The sequence below is a fragment of the Lasioglossum baleicum genome, unplaced genomic scaffold (assembly GCF_051020765.1).
Source record: "Lasioglossum baleicum unplaced genomic scaffold, iyLasBale1 scaffold2294, whole genome shotgun sequence".
Classification (NCBI taxonomy): domain Eukaryota; kingdom Metazoa; phylum Arthropoda; class Insecta; order Hymenoptera; family Halictidae; genus Lasioglossum; species Lasioglossum baleicum.
The window spans coordinates 4,500-26,339 of record NW_027471353.1 but is presented as its reverse complement, the minus strand read 5'-3'; the positions used below and the strand labels follow the sequence as shown (position 1 = coordinate 26,339).

Sequence of the window (21,840 nt, the reverse complement as noted above, 5' to 3'; positions counted from 1 at the left end):
TAGTAACTCACTTCAAATTTAAGTGTAGCATTTGGTGGAATTTTAGGTGGACTACCATTTTTTCTATATGCATATTCAGGTGCACAAGTTAATATTGCAATTTCACCTTTTTTCATAGTAGCTACTCCTATATTCCATCCTTTAATAACAGCTCCTCTTTTAAGTTTAAATTGAAATGGTTCGTTACGATCTCTGCTTGAATCAAATTTTGTCCCATCTAATAATGTACCAGTATAATGAACTGTTACTTTGCTTCCATTCGACGGTGTTTCATCTCCAATACCTTCCTTAATTATTTCTTTCAAAACACCTCCATCCTTGTCAGGGGATATGTCTATTACAGTCATTCTAAATTCGAACAAGATGAAAAAATAAAAATATATTTTTTATTCAACGCTTTGTTTTCAATTACTATTTCACATCACTAAAATAATAAACTTGTAAATGCCAGACATAAAGTAAACATAATACAAAAGACATTTTTCCTACACAATAAAAGAGGAAATGACAGTAATGAATTGGAAATTAATATGCTATAGAATTTATATTAGATAATGACAAGTAGCGATTATAGAATTAGAAAATATAAGAATATGTACAGAGATACATTTATTCGACACATCAAATAGATTTAATAGAAATGAAATTATATAAAATTAAATAATGTATTTCAAAAATACCTACGTCTTGTGAATATTTAAATAATACAGACAATTTCACGAATGAACTGACCTCGTAGCTCGTTTAAAGTAATCAATTTCATAGAACTATCTAGAGACCCTAAAGCTTCGTTTCCATATCGATTGTCGACTTTTAATTGATTTCTCAATTTCAATATTGATATATCTTTCTGGCAAGTAATCGATTATATTATATAATGATTAATTCATTATAAACTGCATATATAAATCATATTTCATTTATATATTTCATCTTACTTCATGAATAATTTGTAACTTCTAAAGTAACTAGTGCTACGTATTCTGGTTTGTCAAAGAGTATACGAAATTAATATCAATGAAATTACGTGTTGCTAGTTTTGTATATAATTTACTTATTTTTAATCATATAAAATCTTGAAAAATATCAAACATGGTTATTTAAAGATGGCTCTGTGAATTTAAACATAGTATGGTAACCATTATTGTATGAACATGAAACCCATACATTGCATTTTCGAAGGATTCAATATCATTCATCGAAAATAATATTTTTCATTTGTTTAATCATCCTGAAACATGGAAATAAAATTTATTCGTTAATTTAAAATATAATTATATTTATTTAATTTATAAACCAACTACCTTAACTTCGAGATATAAAAATTACAATTGTATCCAATTGTTTTCAGTTATTCAATAATTTCTATTGTTTTTATAATTTACATTAATTAAATAATTTATAATTGTATACAAATGATTTATAATAATTCTATATTAATAATAAAAATTAAAAATAGCCTATAACTATTACATAATTATTCTTTACTTAATGAATAAAATAATTAATATTTATAATTTACATTAATTAAATAATTTATAGTTGTATACAAATGATTTATAATAATTCTATATTAATAATAAAAATGAAAAATAGTATATAACTATTACATAATTATTCTTTATTCAATGAATAAAATAATTAATATTTATAATTTACATTAATTAAATAATTTATAATTGTATACAAATGATTTATAATAATTCTATATTAATAATAAAAATGAAAAATAGTATATAACTATTACATAATTATTCTTTACTTAATGAATAAAATAATTAATATTTATAATTTACATTAATTAAATAATTTATAGTTGTATACAAATTATTTATAATAATTCTATATTAATAATAAAAATGAAAAGTAGTATATAACTATTAGATAATTATTCTTTACTTAATGAATAAAATAATTAATATTTAATAAATAAAATAATTCATAAAGTTTATTTAGCATGAATGAATTACTAGTGCAATTTCTTTATCTGTTTTATATTTTGTGTTATTTTTTCCTACCACAATATGTTCAAGACGATTCAAATTATATGATTTCACTGCAATTAAATTTTACACAAACTAATTAACACATGTTTTCAAATTATGACCTAGGAAAATATTAACACCAAACAGAGATAAAAACACGTAATTACCGTGAAAGATTACAGGAAATGTGACTACACAAATGTATTTTTCTGATGGAAGATAAACCCCGTAATTGTACTGTGTAACTCGTATAAATAGGCATACATTCAAACTATGACAGTTTTTTTCAATTCAAATATCTTAAGACGAAGTTCTTTAAGATGCGATTATTCCTTTTTATATTACTTTTAATCGCGGTGAGGTTTTAATATTTTAATTTTATATTTACATATTAATGTTATATTTTCGTCTTATTCCAAATTTCTTCTTTCTTCGTTACCTTTTTTTTTTAAATTCGTACAAGATAGATCTACATATAAGATAAGCAAAAGAAAATTATAGCGTTCATATAAGAAAAATCGAAAATCAAAGAAACAGAAAAAGTATATTATTTCCAGTTGAAAAAATTAAAAATAATTTAAATTGGATTAATAAGAAACAGTTAAGGAAATCAATTTATGTTGTTTGTTCTGCATTCCTTACTTTGTATTTAAAATAACTTATCTACAATGTTGAGGGCGTTGCATTATCATTGATATAATTTTATTGACGTATTTATCTAATTATTTTCTGCTATTTACAATAATATTGTAAATTTTATCATTTTTACTGTAAGCAACGTTCCCTAATTTGTGGTAATTAATTTCGTATTATTTAAAATTACAAAATTATAAAAAATAAATAATTAATCTATTTAAATATTGATGTCTATATTTATTTTGCATTTAAATTAAGTATATTTATATCGATTTTTACAAATGTTTTTGAAATTTTCGATAATTTGGTAGATATCTCAGATAAAATGATTTCACGAAGATATAATTCGATAGGTTTAGTTTGTTTACGATTGATCTGTAAAAGATAGATATATATATGAAAATCTTTTGAATAAAGCAATAAATATTTTAATATATTAATGTAATTTCAAATAGTATTTCAATAGTCATTTCAAACAGTATTCCATTTTACTTTTAAAGGATATTCATTTTTATTCACAGGCATCTGCAATTTCTATAAATCTTCAACATCCCATGGTTCCTCATCATCATGACGGTAAAGCTGGTTGTCGATGGCTTAATAATGGAAATGGAAATGGAAACGGTGGTAGAAATTCGACTAATAATGGTACAAATGCCGCAGGTAAGTTACAACAGTCATAATTATTTTTAAATGAATCACTTCCAAAGTTTAATTATTTATAAATATCTAACTACTTTAAAAAATCACTTAATTTAAATGTCAATTTAAAATTTATCTCTATATAAAATTATTAGATTTGATTATTTGCGATAAATCCGTTTTATTATGTAATATTTTTTAATTTATTGTATTTATTGACAGGCTGATAAAGAGGGAACAACTATAATATAAAAATACTGAATATGAAGAAAAAGTGAATACAAAATGGAATTATCAAATCAATAATATATTGTAAAGCAATTATATTTTAATATACAAAATAAAAGAACATGTATATGTAATTATTAACTTTATTGTTTTTAACATTCAATGTAACCAAGGAACATAAGAAAATTTGGTTTTGAAAATATTAAATAATTCTTCTCTTACATAAATGAAATTATTTTGAAAATGTTACTATTTCATTAATTGTGTAATCAAGCAATGTTTTTTTTTAATTATGTTATTTTTACTTTAATGATACTACATGAAACATTAATTATTTTTTGATTTTATATATTCAAAATATATAAAATATAGATTTTGTTTTTAAAGGAAAAAAATACATTATATAAATGAGGTCTTGTAAGTGATGTATATTTACTTTTTTAGTTTTTTCTAATGACAATGGCAGTAAGATTAAAATTTTACTTATAATCTATAGATGTTTTCCTTGTATAAGATTTTCCATATGAATATATATATATGTACGTATATTATATAAAATTTCAAATGAGAACTAAACTATTTTAAATGCTACCATATATATCCTCTTATATTTTGAAATATATATAGTTTACCTTTTTTCAATCTTTTATTTATTATCAGTATTTGTATTATACTATATATCATTAACATTATATTTATGTTATTATTTTGTGTTTATATGTATATTGCAAAATGTTTAATACATACTAGTAGAAACAGTAAAAAGTAGGATTGTTGGTAAATAGAAATTATAATCTGTATAAATATTTGTACATTTTTCATTGTAACTAATTATGGTATGAGAAATTCTTTGTATTTATGTAATTTGTTTTGTAGTATATTATTATGCTTATTTTTATGGGATAATATGTACATGCAATTTTATTGAAAATTATTCTACTACAATGAACATAAATTGTTACAGTTCAAGCAACTTCTATCATTCAGAACATTGTTGTTAGAATTATATTTTCAAATCTATTTCCTACAATTTTTTTTTAAATTTTGAAATATATTTATTAATGTTTATTAATTACTTATTTAGAGTATATTTCTTATATAATTTACATATAAATGTCATTAAACATTGTTTCTAATAACAATGTTCACTTTTACAATAATTTTAATAAAATTCAATAACAATATTAAGTTGTTACAAAATACCAATTATTACTTATCCATTAGAGCTGACTTTTTATCACAGTATTTTTTATAATATTTAGTCCATTGCTTAAAAAATAAACTTAAATATAACATGACAGTGATTATATTCTTAACATAAAATTCATAAAAATTTTAGTTCAAAATAGTTCGCTGAAAAATTTAAGTTAATTTGATATATAGTCTATATATCAAATATATATATATATATATAGTAAAAATAAAACTAATAGTTGAATAATAATTACAAGTATATAAATGTATTATTTTTTTCTTTTTTTTGTCTTTCCTTATGAGAGTTTTTATGTTACTGTAATTTATACTTCATATAATATAAAGTAAACTTACAAAATAAATAACATATATAAAATTCTTCAAATCTGTCTAAGTATGACAATATTTATTACACATTCATTTACAACTTTGAGATATATGAAATTTAATATACTAAGTACTTTATTTTATCTTATATATCTTATTTAAAAGATTTTATTTTTTTAGCAAATGGTTCAGATCTTTGTTTTGTTTTTGAAGCATTATATTTGTCTTTTCTGCTTTATTTGTTATGTTATCAATTAAATCGTTTTGTAAATCTATTTCTTCTGACAATCCTATTGCTAAACCTTTTAGTCTAGCTAATGAACCACTCATTTCATCTAAATTTTTTTCAAGTACTTTATTCACATTGCTACTCAAAGAATTCGTACCTTCTACCTCATCATTTAGGCCATGCAACTTTAATGCAGGACTTGTATTAGCTATATTAGTCTGTACTTGTTCTAAAGAATTAGATAAAGCAGGAGATGCCATAGAGTCAGAACTAGAAGACTCTGATAATATAGTTGATGGTATTGGTGCATCCATTGATTTACCACTAAGATAATTTTTTAAACTTCCAAACACACTTTTTATTCCTTGGATATGTTTCTGACTAAACCTTAATGTACTATTAATATCATCCAACCTTTTTTCTGTTCTTTCTAATTGTTCTCGCTGTCTAATTAGTTCCTGAAATAAAACCATTAATATACATATAATATATATACATATAAATGTAATAAAATGCATTTTATAAAAATATATATTTTATCTATATCGTGAAAGAATTTGATATTTGTATACATTTTACACAAATTCAAAAATGAATTTATATACCTTAATTATACCTTAATAGAATTATATACCTTAATAACTTAAATATAAAATTTTAACAATATAGTTTTCTGGCTTTCTAAACTATGTCATATATTTAAAATAACCTACTAAATTATTAGACAAAACTAGGTAAAGGAAAGTTTTCAGGCATCATATGAATACGTTACATTATTATTAATGAGAATAAATAGATCAGAATAAATAGATAATTTACAATATTATTTTATACCCCGAGAAATATAATAAAAAAATAATAATTATGTATTATCACAATCAAATAGAATCAAATTTTTCAAGTTACCTCTGCAGTTGCAGCACCAATCTGTTCAGAATCTCTTAATAACGAAATAGATTTTTCCGTCGATTGTATCGTCCGTTCTTCTATTTCCTTCTTTTGTTGCAATAATTGTTGATGCTTTTGTTCGAGATCATTATCAAAATTAGTATAATAGTTGTACGTGATTCGACCTGAAGTTCTTGGTAGAGCACTTTTTAGAAATGTTTCGTCATCAACATCATCTTCGATAGCGAAAAACGGATTTTTCGGATCACTTAGGTAATTTTGACTTGCCATTTCTTAATGTATTGTACACTTAATTATATTTCCTCTAAATCTGCTTCGATGCTGGTTAAATTGTCCGATACAGTGACATTCGTAGACACGTAAGGCCTGAAAGCATAGTATACTAGATGGCATTCTACATGTGAATATAGACACGTGAAATTACATGTACATTATTTCTTAGAAGTTGATATATATTTAGCGAAGATCATTTTCTATCATTTTTATATTTAATGAAATTAATAACAATCTTCACACTGAATAAAAATTATATACATTCCTTTTGTTTTTTTATATCTCTTTGCTTAATCCTTGCATATTTTGATTACCGAGTTTGTTTGTATAGAGCAATATGGTTTATAAATTCTAAGGAAAAAATGTTTTATACTTTTATTTAAAAACGATACCAAAATTTTACAACAGATGACGTTTTATCTTTACACAGTGTGGCGACACTGCCACTTATTGTACTTACCGACACAGTTTTTTTAATTACATAGGTATCTATCTACAATTGAGAGAAACGTTTGTTTTTGGTACCTTTTGTATAATTAATAATTTAATAAGTGCTAATATATTTTGTTGCTGAATTATTAATACGATTCGTTACAGAGTAAAACCTGAAACTTTGGAGAATTTCAAATTGCTACCAAGAAGACCAAAATCTGTAGTGAACATTTGTTGTAGCAATTGGTAAAACAGTTTTAATGATAATAGGTAAAGTATCGAGAAGGTGCTGCCTCCAAGTGATGAAATATTTAAGTAAAGACAGTAACCGTCGTTCTCTGCTTTTCAAATGTTCCAGTAAGCGCATATCGATTCTAGTGCGAGAAAGTTAACCATCGACTTCAGACAAGTGGTTTGTTAGTTATCTCTCCTTCGTTTGAAATAATTTGTTATTTATAACAGACAATATGGAATCTGCTATTATGCATCTCGAACAAAGCGTAAGTATAGTTACCAATCATTTCCAGCTTATTCATTTCAAGTATTATTTATAATTTCTTATAAGCATTGAACTTGATCAGTTTCTATGTCTCAAATGCTAAGTATTATTTTTGTATCAATTATAAAATAATATTTCATGAAACGTTGAATGTTATAGGTACAAAAAGCTGACGGAAAGCTGGATATGATTGCATGGCAAATTGACGCTTTCGAGAAAGAATTTGAAGACCCAGACAGTGAGGTATGTTTTGTTTAAAACTGTATTCCAAAACGACGAATTATTTTCTTTATTGTTTTTCATTAAATTTAATTTACTTAAAAAACGTTATTAAAACGAAAAGTTATATTTTCTTTTTAAATGTCAGTTGTTCAATTGATGGTAAAATCATTAGTTAGAGAAAAATTACAATTTAACTTATTTGCTTAATAGGTACTAAATTTAATGTTTAAATTATTGTTTTTATTTTTCTTTTTTTCTTTTTGCTTTTAACAGATTTCTGTGCTTCGTCTATTACGGTGTGTTCATCAAGTTACAAAAGATTATCAGAATCTTCGACAAGAAATATTGGAAGTTCAGCAGTTGCAAAAGCAACTTTCAGATTCTCTTAAAGCACAATTATCTCAGGTGCATGGACATTTTAATTTATTACGCAGTAAGATAGTAGGGCAAAATAAAAATCCACAGTTAAAATAAGATTAGAATGTTTAGTTATTTTTTAAATTATTTCCTGTATTGCAATTAAATTAATTTATAAATTCTTTTAAATGACAAATCTTTAAAATTAATCTAATTATATTAGGAGAATGTAATGTTACATGTACTATGTTGCATACAATGTTGATTTAAAAGATTCAATAATATTTAATATCAGTAATAATTTCAAAAGAAGTAATTAATATTGGATATGCTAAAAAATGAATGTTCTCTTTGTTTTGATGAAATCATAAGCTTTTTTAAGCTTTCAGATCTTTTAAAATTAATTTATTAATAGCTAGTAATGAATATTTTGGCAATTTTAATTATTTGTATTAACATATCTTTATTACAAAGTGCGTCAAGTAAATTGAATTATTTAATTTATCTTATGATTTAATGATAGTGACACAAAATTATATGTTTGGAAAAGATATATAGTTTGATAGTATTAATAAAAGTTCATTGCAATTTTGACATATATAATGTTTTGTATTGTAATGATAGCTAATATTACTATATCTTCCAATGACTATTTATGTCTTACTGTAAGCATTTGAAAAAGACTAAGTTGTAAAATATGTTATAATGATTTTTAAAAGTATTTTGATATCTTTGTACATAATAGTTAATATGTATTAGTTTTATAAACATACTATACTTATGTTTGATTTATTATTACTATAATAATTTGTTCCTGAACTTTATTAGTTTATAAATAGCATGGGATCAACAGGTATTTTCGACAAATAATTTATTTAACTTCCTCTGTAAGTATGTTATTGGGGGCCAATCTTGTATGTCAATGCCTGTATGTTCATCGAAATTAATGAGACAACTAAGATTTAAAAATATTATTTCTCTTTTTATGTAGGTATGAGATGTATCAATTTTTAGTTATATTATTAGAGTTACAACACAGTTATGTAAAATTTGGATTAAGTATATTTGACAGAATTTAGTAAATTGATAAAATAACTAAAAGTTTGGTATATATTTGAAAAGTTTTTGAATAATCAAAATCAAAATTTAAATAATATTTTGTAACTACTCATCTACATAGAATTCACAATTACAGTGCCAAATTCATTTATATTTATTAGGGTGTAGAAGAACTTGATAAACAAAATATCCAATTTATGTTGACATTACAAGAAATCTTATAGAAAGCTGATTCAAAAAAAATAAAATAACATATGTTTTTTAAATTTTTTATTAAAAATTCAAATAATAATATTAGTTTTTTAATGTATGAATGTTTTTAGTCATTTTACAATCAATTCGTTTGTTACACAATCACTTGCTTGCAAAATTGTTGCTGTGTCAATTTATATTGGATACTCTGTATATCTGTAATTCTTATATACTGGGTGACAGCATGATAATATCTATGTTTAAAAGCAAAATTTTATTATATTTTATTATTATAATTTTTACAATGCTTATTAAAATTTATGTAATTTATTACGGATTTATGTTCATTGTATATATTGTTTAATCAGATTATATTAATTAATTAAAATCGTTATAATAATATGCTCCCAAATGAAAGGAGAAAATACAAGTAAGTTTTTAATAGTATTTAATTATAATAAAATTATACTTTTTACATAGTGAATAATATATAACTATATTCACTATAATCACCCTGTATGTAGTTAACTATTTCATCTGCAGCAATAGTTTAACTATTCTTACATTCAAAATATATATAACTGAAAATTATTCTTTATAATTAGTAAATAAATTTTGTGTAGTGTACCATTTTAAGAAATTACCTATGTATACACAAGTAACACTTGTTATGGTTTAAAAATTTTTGTTTGTAATACATAAATTTTATTGTATGTATATATGTTTATAGAGTAGGAAAAGTGGCAAGCATATTTTATGGCACAAAGAATGAAGACAGAAATGTGCAGAGCCAAAGATTGCATATATTAGGGTATGAAAAATGAAATTGCCTTAAGACACAGATGTGCATTCAATGAGCTATGTAAACTATGTTCTAGTTACATTTTACTATGATATATGTAAGTGAAAAGTCTGTTATTTAGTAAGGTATAAACAAAATAGCACACTTTCATACATCTTGATTGGTCAATTACGTGCATTTCAAGAAAATGTTTTAGTGTTTTCTATAATTTAGAATTAACACAAGTTAATTACAAATTTTTGTTAGTCTATGCTTATAAATTAATGTAATTAGTACATCTTACGTTTTTACCTTAATGTTGTTGTATTTTCTTTTTAAGTTTTCTCCTCTTCCACATTTTACAAAGCAAAATAAAATCAGGAACATCTATGAGTGTTTGTGTGGCATTTTCTTGAATGGAGTAACTGAGTTTCATAATCATGCAGCTATTAGTTATCCCCATAAAAAGCAATTCTCTTCAAACTTAAAACAAGTCGATTACCTATTAAATGTAATCACTTTTTATGAGAAACTCCTCTAAGTCAATACTAATGGTTCAGAAAAAAGAACACTTGTGATACTCAGTGACTCGCACGTTTATCAGAGTTAATTTATATTTCAGCTAATCAATCGTGTGTCTAGTTTCAATCATTCTACAGGCAGAGTATTAACTGAAAATATAAATCAACTTCTAGATTGACCTCTAGCCTTTATCTAAGTAATTAGATCTGGTCTATATCGGAACTATATCGATGCATACAATACATGTACATGTTCGGTAGTGATATCAGTCATAGTCACGTGTTATTTTTTATTGCTGCAACACGTAATAAAAATAGAACGAACTGTTTTCGTAGCTTACAATGGTACGTTGCATCGGTCTGTGAATTTTTCTTCATAGTATCATTCGTGAGTTCAGAACGAATTTTAATCTTGGTATACTTACTTTCGAATTAATAATTTTATTTTCAAACTATAAATATATTCTTTTACATTTTAATATTATAATTTTATACTTAATTTTATACTCATAAATACATTTTTTAAAATACTATTTTGTTTTCTAGTCCTATAAAAATATAAAATGGAACGAACTTTAATTTTAAATATTTTTAGTTATATGGCTATTAATATTTATAGCAAATTTTCATTACGATAAAATATTATTTATAAATAATATTTTAAACTTTTGAAAACTTTTGATGCTTCATATAATTGATATATATTTCATTGTAATCATGTATGATAAATATTGTAATAAGGTTATAAATTTCGTGATTCGTGAAATGTGTTTTTAAATACACGTGACTTTGATTCTACGATTGATAGTCTAATTCTGGTTAAAATTGTTTTTTAGAATAGATGTAGAAGGTAAGTGAAGAGAAAAATGGTCTGGAACACATTTGAAACGTGCCAAAAATACTTTGGTCAATTAGCATTAAATACATATATATATAGGTATATATCGTTTTATTTCGATGTATGTAATTGAACGCAGATTTCAGAGCATCTGCTTTTCTATGTAGTCTACATATCACATTTTCGTCATTTTTGGAAATCTATTTCCCCTTTATACTCATGGTATTTGCAGAAGGAAAAGAGTTTTACTGATTCTTTCTTTAAAATTAACTGGAATAATTTGTACAAGAGGAAAGAGGTTATGAAACGTCAAAAAGGAATATTGTAATTATGCAAGTGAGTCTTGGTTAAAAACACAGTAAATTTTCATGGTTTTTTTTCGCTATTTGAGATTTAAAAACTAATTTATTCTTATTTGTTTAAATTAAATTTTTCCGTATTTTAGCTTCGTTCGCGTTTTCATTTGAAATATTCGATGTGATAATAAACCAACATTTTATATGTTCTTCACGAAAGTAACAGAAGCACTAGCAAAGTTTCATCGTAATATTTATAAATTTGTTAGAGGAAGGGATAATGAAACGGTAATAAGGACCAGCTGCGTTTTTAATTAACGATCTTGCATATATGTTTCTACTAATGTTACAAATGAAACTTTAATGCACGTTGCACGCTTAGATACAATATAAAAATAATGTATCGACCATTACATTACGCAATTTTTTTATTGTTTATTCATGAAATACGCGTTCAACTGATTCGTAAAATTGTACAATTTCGATTCCAGTCTGCATTCGCATCTGGTTAATTAAATTACTTGTATTTAATTATTATAGACAATTGTAACTCTGATTCTATATTTATATTGATAAAAAATTATTATTAATGTTGATCGAAATTTCTCGTGCTATCATAACAGTGCTTTTAGTATGTAAAACAAACATGTACGCAGAAGAATTATGAGAAAAATGTTTGTTTAATTTCTCAGACTGGAATTAGCTAACAAGAAAATCGAACCGAGCGTTAAAATTTGTTAATCGTTTACTATTGTATTATACACGATTGCTCAAACATTTCGATGTATATTATACAAAATTATATGACATGATAAAAATTGTAACTTTTTAGATATTTATCACGCTATTATGTAATAAATTGTTAACTCTGTAGCAAATTATTTATAAGTAGTATTTTCTTACGATCCTTTTAATAATATTACTGTTTATGATTTGCTATGGCGTTTTAATAAAATTTTTCATTATTTTATTTTTTTTAATGCTATGACGTGATGTTACATTAACACATCCTTTAATAATATTACTGTTTATGATTTGCTATAGCGATTTAATTAAATATTTCATTATTTCATTTTTTTTTAATACTATCACGTGATATTATATTAACATATCCTTTAATAATATTACTGTTTATGATTTGCTATAGCGTTTTAATAAAATATTTCATTATTTCATTTTTTTTTAATACCATCACGTGATATTATATTAACATATCCTTTAATAATATTACTGTTTATGATTTGCTATAGCGATTTAATAAAATATTTCATTATTTTATTTTTTTTAATACTGTGATGTGATGTTACATTAACATATCCTTTAATAATATTACTGTTTATAATTTGCTATAGCGATTTAATAAAATATTTCATTATTTTATTTTTTTTAATACTGTGATGTGATGTTACATTAACATATCCTTTAATAATATTACTGTTTATGATTTGCTATGGCGATTTAATTAAATATTTCATTATTTTATTTTTTTTAATGCTATGACGTGATGATACATTAACGTATCCTTTAATAATATTACTGTTTATGATTTGCTATAGCGATTTAATTAAATATTTCATTATTTTATTTTTTTCAATACTATCACGTGATGTTATATTAATATATCCTTTAATAATATTACTGTTTGTGATTTGCTATGGCGATTTAATAAAATATTTCATTATTTTATTTTTTTTAATACTATCACGTGATGTTATATTAATATATCCTTTAATAATATTACTGTTTATGATTTGCTATAGCGATTTAATAAAATATTTCATTATTTTATTTTTTTTTAATACTGTGATGTGATGTTATAGTAACATATCCTTTAATAATATTACTGTTTATGATTTGCTATAGCGATTTAATAAAATATTTCATTATTTTATTTTTTTTAATACTGTGATGTGATGTTACATTAACATATCCTTTAATAATATTACTGTTTATGATTTGCTATAGCGATTTAATAAAATATTTTTTTTTAATACTATGATGTGATGTTACATTAACATAAAATTTCACTTTATTATAATTATTACGAAGTAAACGAATTCTCAGAAAAAACACGTGTCTATGAGTTATTCAGTCTTGAATATCAAGACGATGAATCATATATTCGAAAGGAATCTCTTACTTTACAAACCTTATTATCCAATTCATGACTCATATTTAACCAATTAATTGGTTAAAAACTTTCTTCTCTTAAAGTTTAACTTCTACTGCTTAATTTCCATTTGAACTTTTATTCAAATTTACATTTTCCTTTCGAAACTCACTTTTCCTTTTCCGAACTTGATAATATCCTTACTAATTTCAAAATCTTTAATGACGTTTTCTAATAATCAATCATGCGCGAAAAAATAGCAAAAAGAAAAAATATATATATTTCATTAACACTAGATTTACCAGACCAGTGAAAATGACTGGTTTTGCAATTTCAATTGAAAATTCCTACTGCATTTGCTTTCCGAAATGATATTATGATTTTTGCAGCCATAACTAAAGAATCAGTTTTATGAATTTTATATTATTTTATATGTATTCGTAACAAATATACTTTTTGTTATTGACACTTATACCAGTACCAGTCAAAATGACTGGCACGTGTTTCTATGCGATGAAATGACATAGAGGCAGCTACAACAATTGATAAGTGCTGCAATGTTTTGCAATGTTTTTTTCGGGCTTTAGTTCAACAGTTTGGAAGAAATTTATTGAAAATATCTACAATTGCTTCAAATCCGGAGCTTATATTACGGTGGATGAGTAACTCCTTCCAACGAAAAATTAACATATATAAAAATTGTGCTCGATGAACTACAAACAATTAAGCGTTTGATTAATTGATAATGTCTATAAATCTATTTTTGTATTACAATTAATATTATTCAACTCTTTTTGTCATTTTTGAAAAGTAAATAGAGACTGGAAACACTACTAAACACTTTTTCTAAAGTTCAGCTATTCTGACTGGTCTTGGTAGAAATAAATCTACTGTTAATGGTTAAAATTATTTCAACGATCTACTATATTAACACTTTATACTCGTTTTTCATTTTTTTCGTTACAGAAAAATAGTAATTCGGAGATTTTCTACCATAAAGTTAACTATATTTTTAAAATAGCGAAAAAGAAATCCTATGGGAATTAAGATATGGAATTATTTTATCTCGACATTGAAATTTTATATATCGATTAACATCGATATTTAGAATTTGATTCAATGGCGACTGAGAGTCAGCATGAAATTTCGAAGACTCGTGTTAATTAATATATCAAATTTAAGATAATATAACAATATGCGAAATATCGAAATCAAATAATTCCACGTGTTAATTATTATTCGATCCTTTATTTACCTCTCGAAAAGATAACGTCAGTTTTATACCAGAAAATCTGTAAATTTCTGCTCTTCTTTAGCCAAAAAATTACGAGTGCAAAGGGTTGAAAATATCGTCCTCCTTGTGATCTTCGAATTACTATTTTTTTGTTAAGGTAGAATAGCAATTCGAAGATTTTCTGCCATGAAGTCGATGATACCTTTAAAACCGGAAATGAAAAATCGTAGGTAAATTTACGCGCGGAACTATTTCACTTCGACATTCCTCGCATCGTTGCGTTATTTTAAATTTGACGTATTTATTAACGTACGAATTTTATTGTAAGACACTCGATATATTCTCAAAAATCGTTTTCAATAGATAATATTAGGCTGGTGCATATGAAATGTCGGATTTCTTTACACGCGAACGTTTGTCTTCCTGTTTTCGTTATACTTTTGGTTTTGGCATAACCTCGTTTATAGTCGTACTGTCCATTGCCAGAGTCGCGTTTCAACAAAGGAGATTTTCTCGAAAGTGTTCCCTTTTGTTATTTCACTTGAATTTTGGTTAAATCGTATTTATGGTGACTGATAGTTGCCACGCATCGGTGGCTAATTTGAAATTTCATATATCAATTAACATCGATCTTTAGAATTTGATTCAATGGCGACTGAGAGTCACCATTCGTTTTAATGCCATAGCTTGAATTCGAATAAGCGATTATGCGGTGCCATAAGCGATTTTCACTTTAAAACCGGTTCGTCAAACTTTGACACGATTACCTCGTAAAAGTAACCGACATCCTCGATTTCGTTATCGATCACTGTTTTTCGCTCTTCTTTTTCCAAAATTTAACCCTTTGCACTCGAGAGGTGCCTCTCAGTCACCATTCGTTTTAATGCCATAGCTTGAATTCGAATAAGCGATAATAACTATCGTAGGAAGCTTAATTTTAGGAAAGTAGGATTACAGGATAACATCAAAGTTACCGATAGACAAATGTTGTTTTTTTCGAAATCAAACGTTGAGTTTCGCGAGCTTTACAGGGGGACGAAGCGCGAATCGACGAAAGCTTTAAAAGAGAGACCTTCGACGGTATATGCAGAGACTTTTGCGAGATTTGAGAGACTAGAGAGATTCGAGAGATCCGAGAATATCGTCGTCAAATTCGAAGAAGCGTTTTTTGTCTTCCCACTCGTTAAAGAGTGAAATTTCGCGAGTTCTATTAGTTCCTTTAACTGTTCTCGTTGTGTCTTCGATTCTTTCTATAAACCAAGGCGAATGAAAACCCACCTTTGGTTCTCTACGCTATATTAAAAATAACTACACGCGAAATATCGAAATAAAATACTTCCGTTCGTTCCAAAGGCAAACGTATAATTTTCTTTGCATATTTTCACATGTGGGGTATCACCGAGCTTATAGAAACGTAAGAAAAGCTTCTTCTTCGTAGCGAAAAATTCTTCGAGTGCAAAGGGTTAAAAACACTATCATATGTATTTTTAATAAATTTTCTACGTTTCTATTTCTCCAGAATTATCCTTGTTCTTCCTTTCGTGAAGAAAGAAATATCAAGGTTACTCGGTACGGTCATTTAAAATACCGTTTCAAATGTCAGGTACGAGGTCAGATGAACCATGAAACACACACATACACGCACACACAGCCTTATCAATTACTCATTCCCTCTTGCCAGTGCCCAAAGCTCGGTGGCCTTCGAAGAAGCTCTTTGATTAGCGGCTGACCATCAGCTAGAATAGCCAAGCCATTTCCTTGATGAAAATTTTTCTATCCGCTTGTTTAACTATTTACCTGCGAAACCAATACGTATCGTGAGTTGATAACATTCTGACAAAATGATATTCAAATGCGTACAGTTTTCTAGGTCATGTGACACGAGTACACCCGAGAGATTCGTGAGGGAAAACGAGGTGACTGCGTGCTGAAGATTTCTCGACGAATTAGGGGGTCGGATTTTTAATTACAATGAAATGGACAGTTTATTTAGAAAATAGTGTAAGTCCTTTTTTTAAAAGAAATGAGATACGACGTAATTTATGCGTAATTTAGCGTAAACTTTTTGTTTATCACTAGTTAGTAATTTAACCCTTTGCACTCAAAGATTTTTTCGCCACGAGAACTTTTTCTTACGTTTCTATAAGCTCGGTGATATCTTTTATGCTAAAGTATGGAAAGAAAATTACACGTTTGCGTTTGGAATGAGTGAAATTATTGTATTTCGATATTCTGTGCGTGGTTATTTTTAATATAGTTATTGCCAATTATTCGTCGTTTAAGTTGTGGTATTAAAACGAATGGCGACTGAGAGAAATTCTGGAGTGCAAAGGGTTAAAGAATTTTATTTTGTCTTGAAAGATGAACGTTGAACCGCAAAAATGACTGTTAACCCTTTGCACTCGAAGAATTTTTCGCTATGAAGAAGAAGCTTTTCTTACGATTCTATAAGCTCGGTGATACCCCACATGTGAAAATATGCAAAGAAAATTATACGTTTGCCTTTGGAACGAACGGAAGTATTTTATTTCGATATTTCGCGTGTAGTTATTTTTAATATAGCGTAGAGAACCAAAGGTGGGTTTTCTTTCGCCTTGGTTTATAGAAAGAATCGAAGACACAACGAGAACGGTTAAAGGAACTAATAGAACTCGCGAAATTTCACTCTTTAACGAGTGGGAAGACAAAAAACGCTTCTTCGAATTTGACGACGATATTCTCGGATCTCTCGAATCTCTCTAGTCTCTCAAATCTCGCAAAAGTCTCTGCGTATACCGTCGAAGGTCTCTCTTTTAAAGCTTTCGTCGATTCGCGCTTCGTCCCCCTGTAAAGCTCGCGAAACTCAACGTTTGATTTCGAAAAAAGCAACATTTGTCTATCGGTAACTTTGATGTTATCCTGTAATCCTACTTTCCTTAAATTAAGCTTCCTACGATAGTTATTATCGCTTATTCGAATTCAAGCTATGGCATTAAAACGAATGGTGACTGAGAGTCATCTCTCGAGTGCAAAGGGTTAAAATAAAAATTGAACAGATTTATTTAATATCGTGTTACGTTATGCGGAAAGGAAAGGAAGGATAGACGTTTCATGAAACAGATATATAAATCAAAGCCACGAGATATATTAAAAAAAGTGCTTGAAATGTAAAACGCGGGGATAGTATTTAAATTCTATTTAAATGAAATTAAATAGCAGACCGGTTGAATAAGGAAGAATTATATCAGCCTCGTAGACGTGGCAGCCTAAGAAATTCTTTTAAATTACTTTTAAATCACTCTACGTGCAGCGAGAACGATTCAACGCGAAATCTTATCCGTTAGCGCGTCTTTCAAGTGGTTAGTCGTGTGAAATATAATCTGAGGAAGCAAGATGCGCTCAAGGTGCAGTTTATCTCTGACAATTTTTTTCCGCTTTTAGAAGATATGTAAATCTTGTTACGTAATATTTCCTTTGAAATTAAATGAGCGGGTCAATTCGGGAAAATTATTTTTCGCTTTCGTTAGCTGTTCAAATCTAATATCGATTTATATCTCGATTATGTCATTATCGAAAGTCGAAGTAGTTGTGCGCATGCGCACATTGATTTCGGGATTTTTCGGGATAATTCGTAAGTGATTTTCTCCTTAGTTAAATTAACACTATTTCTAACACGATTTTGTGTATACTTATTTCGACCAAAAGGTGTCTTTTGAATGGAAATAATTGGCAAAACTGTTGGGATTTCAAATAATTAAAAAATATTACCTTCTTCATTTTTTATTTTTATTAGAAAGATAATCAAACGTTGTAATATCATTAACTCAACGAACTTTCAGTCTTTCGTATAAAAATTCAATCTTTGTATCTTTGTAACAAAAAGAAGACAGTAATCATAAAAACATCGTAATAAAATTTTTTCCTTATTCAATACCACAGTATTTACAAATCAACGGTTGCTCTACTAAGGTTTTTTTATAGGTTTTTAGGTTAGGTTATTTATGTTTTTTCGTAAAAAAAGATAAGGAATAGAAATAATTACCAGTATTACAAACAGTTTTACTACTTACTTATCTGTAATGCTAATTTTAACAATCTATTTTTCAAATTTTTCACGAATTTATTCAATTTTTTTAGAACGAGTCACTGCAATGAACTACAGTAAAATGCAACATGGCGAAAAACAAGCAAATATCAAAGTATCTTCCGTTACAACTGAAATTGGGATTCCCTGATCAGATTACAATTGATACGATGCTGCAAATGGTGTTGATATTTATATGTGAATCGGTTTAAAATTAGACACTGTTATGAAATCTTTAAAGCGTGAAAAGACACCTGATGGTAGAAATAGGTACACCATATGCACATTTTTAAAGCCAGGATGAGCTGGAGGAAAGTGATATCACTGAATTAATTTAACAACTGTTGTACAAATAGTCAAAAATTTAAATCTGGAGAAACGATTAAACTTAGAGAATAACGTTAACTTAAAATTTGAAAGCTGTCTTTTGACACTTCTTGGTAGAAATAGTTTTAATATTATATTATATTATATTATATATTATATTACATATTATATTAATGTTATGTTATATTATATGTTATATTAATTATATTATATATATCGCTTTATATTTTATTACATTGATTATAAATGAAATTTCGGGAAATTTCGACATTTTATACATGTATTCTTATAAAATAATCGTAAGTGTAACACATTTAAACATGTTTATCGTTCGCATTGTTCGTGCAGTTGGATACTTGACACAAAAAGATGAAAGGAAAAGCAATTTACTTTAGACTCTGTCACGCGACGCAAAAGAGGGAAGATTCTTCACCCGAAATTGTACCCTTTGTAGTCGTCCTTTCCTCGAGCAATCCTTTATCGTCGAAAGCTGGAATATTTCCAACAATGTACGTCCAACCTAAAGGTATTATTGGAAACATTAATATTTAATTAACAGTATTATATTCCATTCTGCGGAACTCGAGCCATTTCTACCGATTTGCGAAGGTAAAATAAACAAATTTTATTTTATCACAGCGAGTCACAATTAATTCTTAATATATATTTCTAGTGAAAGCAATTGAAAATAAATGGATTTTATAAATAATATCAAACTGAATAAACGTTTGATTGCCATCCACTGAATTCTGGGTTATTTATTTGTCCGTTATCCTTAAAAGCCTGAGTTTGGAAATATTAGGTTCGTGCATATGAAATGTCGGATTTTTTTTACACGCGAACGTTTGTCTTCCTGTTTTCGTTATACTTTTGGTTTTGGCATAACCTCGTTTATAGTCGTACTGTCCATTGCCAGAGTCACATTTCAACAAAGGAGATTTTCTCGAAAGTCTTCCCTTTTGTTATTTCATTTGAATTTTCTACCGATATGAATCTAAACGATATTCGTATAATTTTTTTGTACGAGTATAAACTTGGTAATAATGCTGCAAAAGCTGCACGCAACATAAACCAAGCGTTTGGGGAGAATACGGTTAATGATCGAAAAGTGCAGCGTTGGTTTGAAAAATTTAGGTCCGCTGATTTTTCGCTACAAAATGATCCGCGTGGCAGACCCAAAACGTCTGTGAAAAATGACGATCCGAAGGCATTGGTGGAAGCGGATCCAACTGTATCCACGAGGGAACAGGCTACCAGGATGAAAATTGACCGTACAACAATATTGCGACGTCTTTCTGAAATTGGCAAGGTGAAGAAAATGGATAAGTGGATACCGCACGAACTAACTGAGCGAAATAAGCTAGATCGGTTGAACGTACGCTCATCGTTACTATCCCGATTTCATCGAGAGCCATTGAAATACGAAGTTTCGCAGCACCCAGCCTATTCACCGGATCTCTCGCCAACCGACTTTCATTTTTTTAAACATTTAGAACTGTTTCTACGAGCTAAACAGTATGAAAATGAAGACAGTTTGAAAAATTCGATATCAGAGTTTATCGATTCTAAAGATCAGAATTTTTTTAAGACAGGCATCTATGCTTTAAAGTCTCGTTAGGAAAAGTGTATCGAAGCGAATGGAGCATATTTTAGTCGAATAAACAGCTTTTGAAAAAAGATATGCAGTTTTATATATTCACTTAAAAATCCGACATTTCATATGCACCAATCTAATAAAAACAGATGAAATATAGGCTGAGTGTCACCTTTTAATACTAACTTTGTATTATGCTGGGATATTGGGTCAAATCAATATTAGGTAATCCCAGTTTTCTGGTACAACGCGTTCGCAGAGTTAATGGTACATGAGAATGAGAAGAGAATTCTTTCAAACTCAAGAATTTCTCACTCTCTCTTCTTGCCTGTTAAAAAGCATCTAAATATTCGTGTTAATTAACCAGCATATCGTTTATTTTAATTAATAGCGATATTAGTTAATTAAATTCCTTCAAGATACATCTAGCGTGAAAAGTGTGTTTTAAATTACTAAGCTGAACAATTTCTAGGACTGTGGCTTTCTTTTTAATTCACAGTCTCTTTATTTGTTACATTTATAAAGTTCGCTGTTATATTGTAAGGTTTTGAATTTCTCAACTTTATAACTACTTTATAACTAGAGATTATTACTTACCAGAAAAATTACTGTTAATTACGGTTTCTTATTTTTATTTAACTGTGTTAGTGTAGTAGTAGTAAAAAGATACTGTAGTTCAGTAATAAACAAATAGGTTGAAATTTTTGTAAATTAATATTTTTTCACTGTCATTTTATTTAGAAGAGAGTGATACTTCATTGAAAAAACTCGTGTTAAGCTACGCAAATTTCCAGATCATTAATCTTTGTTATTGAACACTAATCAATATCCTGATTCGTTGAAGAAGAAACAAGGTTTACAAAAATGTAAATTAATCGACATATTGACAATT

The 21,840-nt window shown here is 26.9% G+C and overlaps 3 protein-coding genes across 3 annotated transcripts; 1 reads left to right on the top strand and 2 right to left on the bottom strand.

Annotated features, from left to right (window-relative positions):
* Nucleotides 1-11: 11 nt before the first annotated feature.
* On the bottom strand, nucleotides 12-347 carry LOC143221353 (peptidyl-prolyl cis-trans isomerase FKBP4-like; the record flags this gene model as incomplete). The annotated part of the gene is made up of 1 exon (XM_076446824.1): nucleotides 12-347. A coding segment is annotated over exon 1 (336 nt), but the record flags the coding sequence as incomplete, so codon positions are not given.
* A 4,833-nt stretch (nucleotides 348-5,180) lies between these two features.
* Nucleotides 5,181-6,420, bottom strand: LOC143221354 (synaptosomal-associated protein 29-like). Its single transcript, XM_076446825.1, has 2 exons — nucleotides 6,148-6,420; nucleotides 5,181-5,699 (listed from the first exon to the last, which is right to left on the bottom strand). Exons 1-2 carry the CDS (start codon nucleotides 6,418-6,420, stop codon nucleotides 5,181-5,183), a joined length of 792 nt encoding a protein of 263 aa, XP_076302940.1.
* A 902-nt stretch (nucleotides 6,421-7,322) lies between these two features.
* Nucleotides 7,323-8,050, top strand: LOC143221355 (uncharacterized). Its single transcript, XM_076446826.1, has 3 exons — nucleotides 7,323-7,355; nucleotides 7,514-7,597; nucleotides 7,850-8,050. The coding sequence occupies exons 1-3, from the start codon at nucleotides 7,323-7,325 to the stop codon at nucleotides 8,048-8,050; spliced, it is 318 nt and encodes a 105-aa protein (XP_076302941.1).
* Nucleotides 8,051-21,840: the final 13,790 nt, after the last annotated feature.

What these genes read in the sequence shown, in the direction of transcription:
- LOC143221354 (XM_076446825.1), bottom strand. Translation starts at nt 6,420, where the DNA reads ATGGCAAGTCAAAATTACCTAAGTGATCCGAAAAATCCGTTTTTCGCT. An exon ending in TTGGTGCTGCAACTGCAGAG is followed by an intron (nt 5,700 to 6,147) that starts GTAACTTGAAAA and finishes GTTTTATTTCAG; the next exon opens with GAACTAATTAGACAGCGAGA.
- LOC143221355 (XM_076446826.1), top strand. Translation starts at nt 7,323, where the DNA reads ATGGAATCTGCTATTATGCATCTCGAACAAAGC. An exon ending in TTATGCATCTCGAACAAAGC is followed by an intron (nt 7,356 to 7,513) that starts GTAAGTATAGTT and finishes TGAATGTTATAG; the next exon opens with GTACAAAAAGCTGACGGAAA. An exon ending in TTGAAGACCCAGACAGTGAG is followed by an intron (nt 7,598 to 7,849) that starts GTATGTTTTGTT and finishes TGCTTTTAACAG; the next exon opens with ATTTCTGTGCTTCGTCTATT.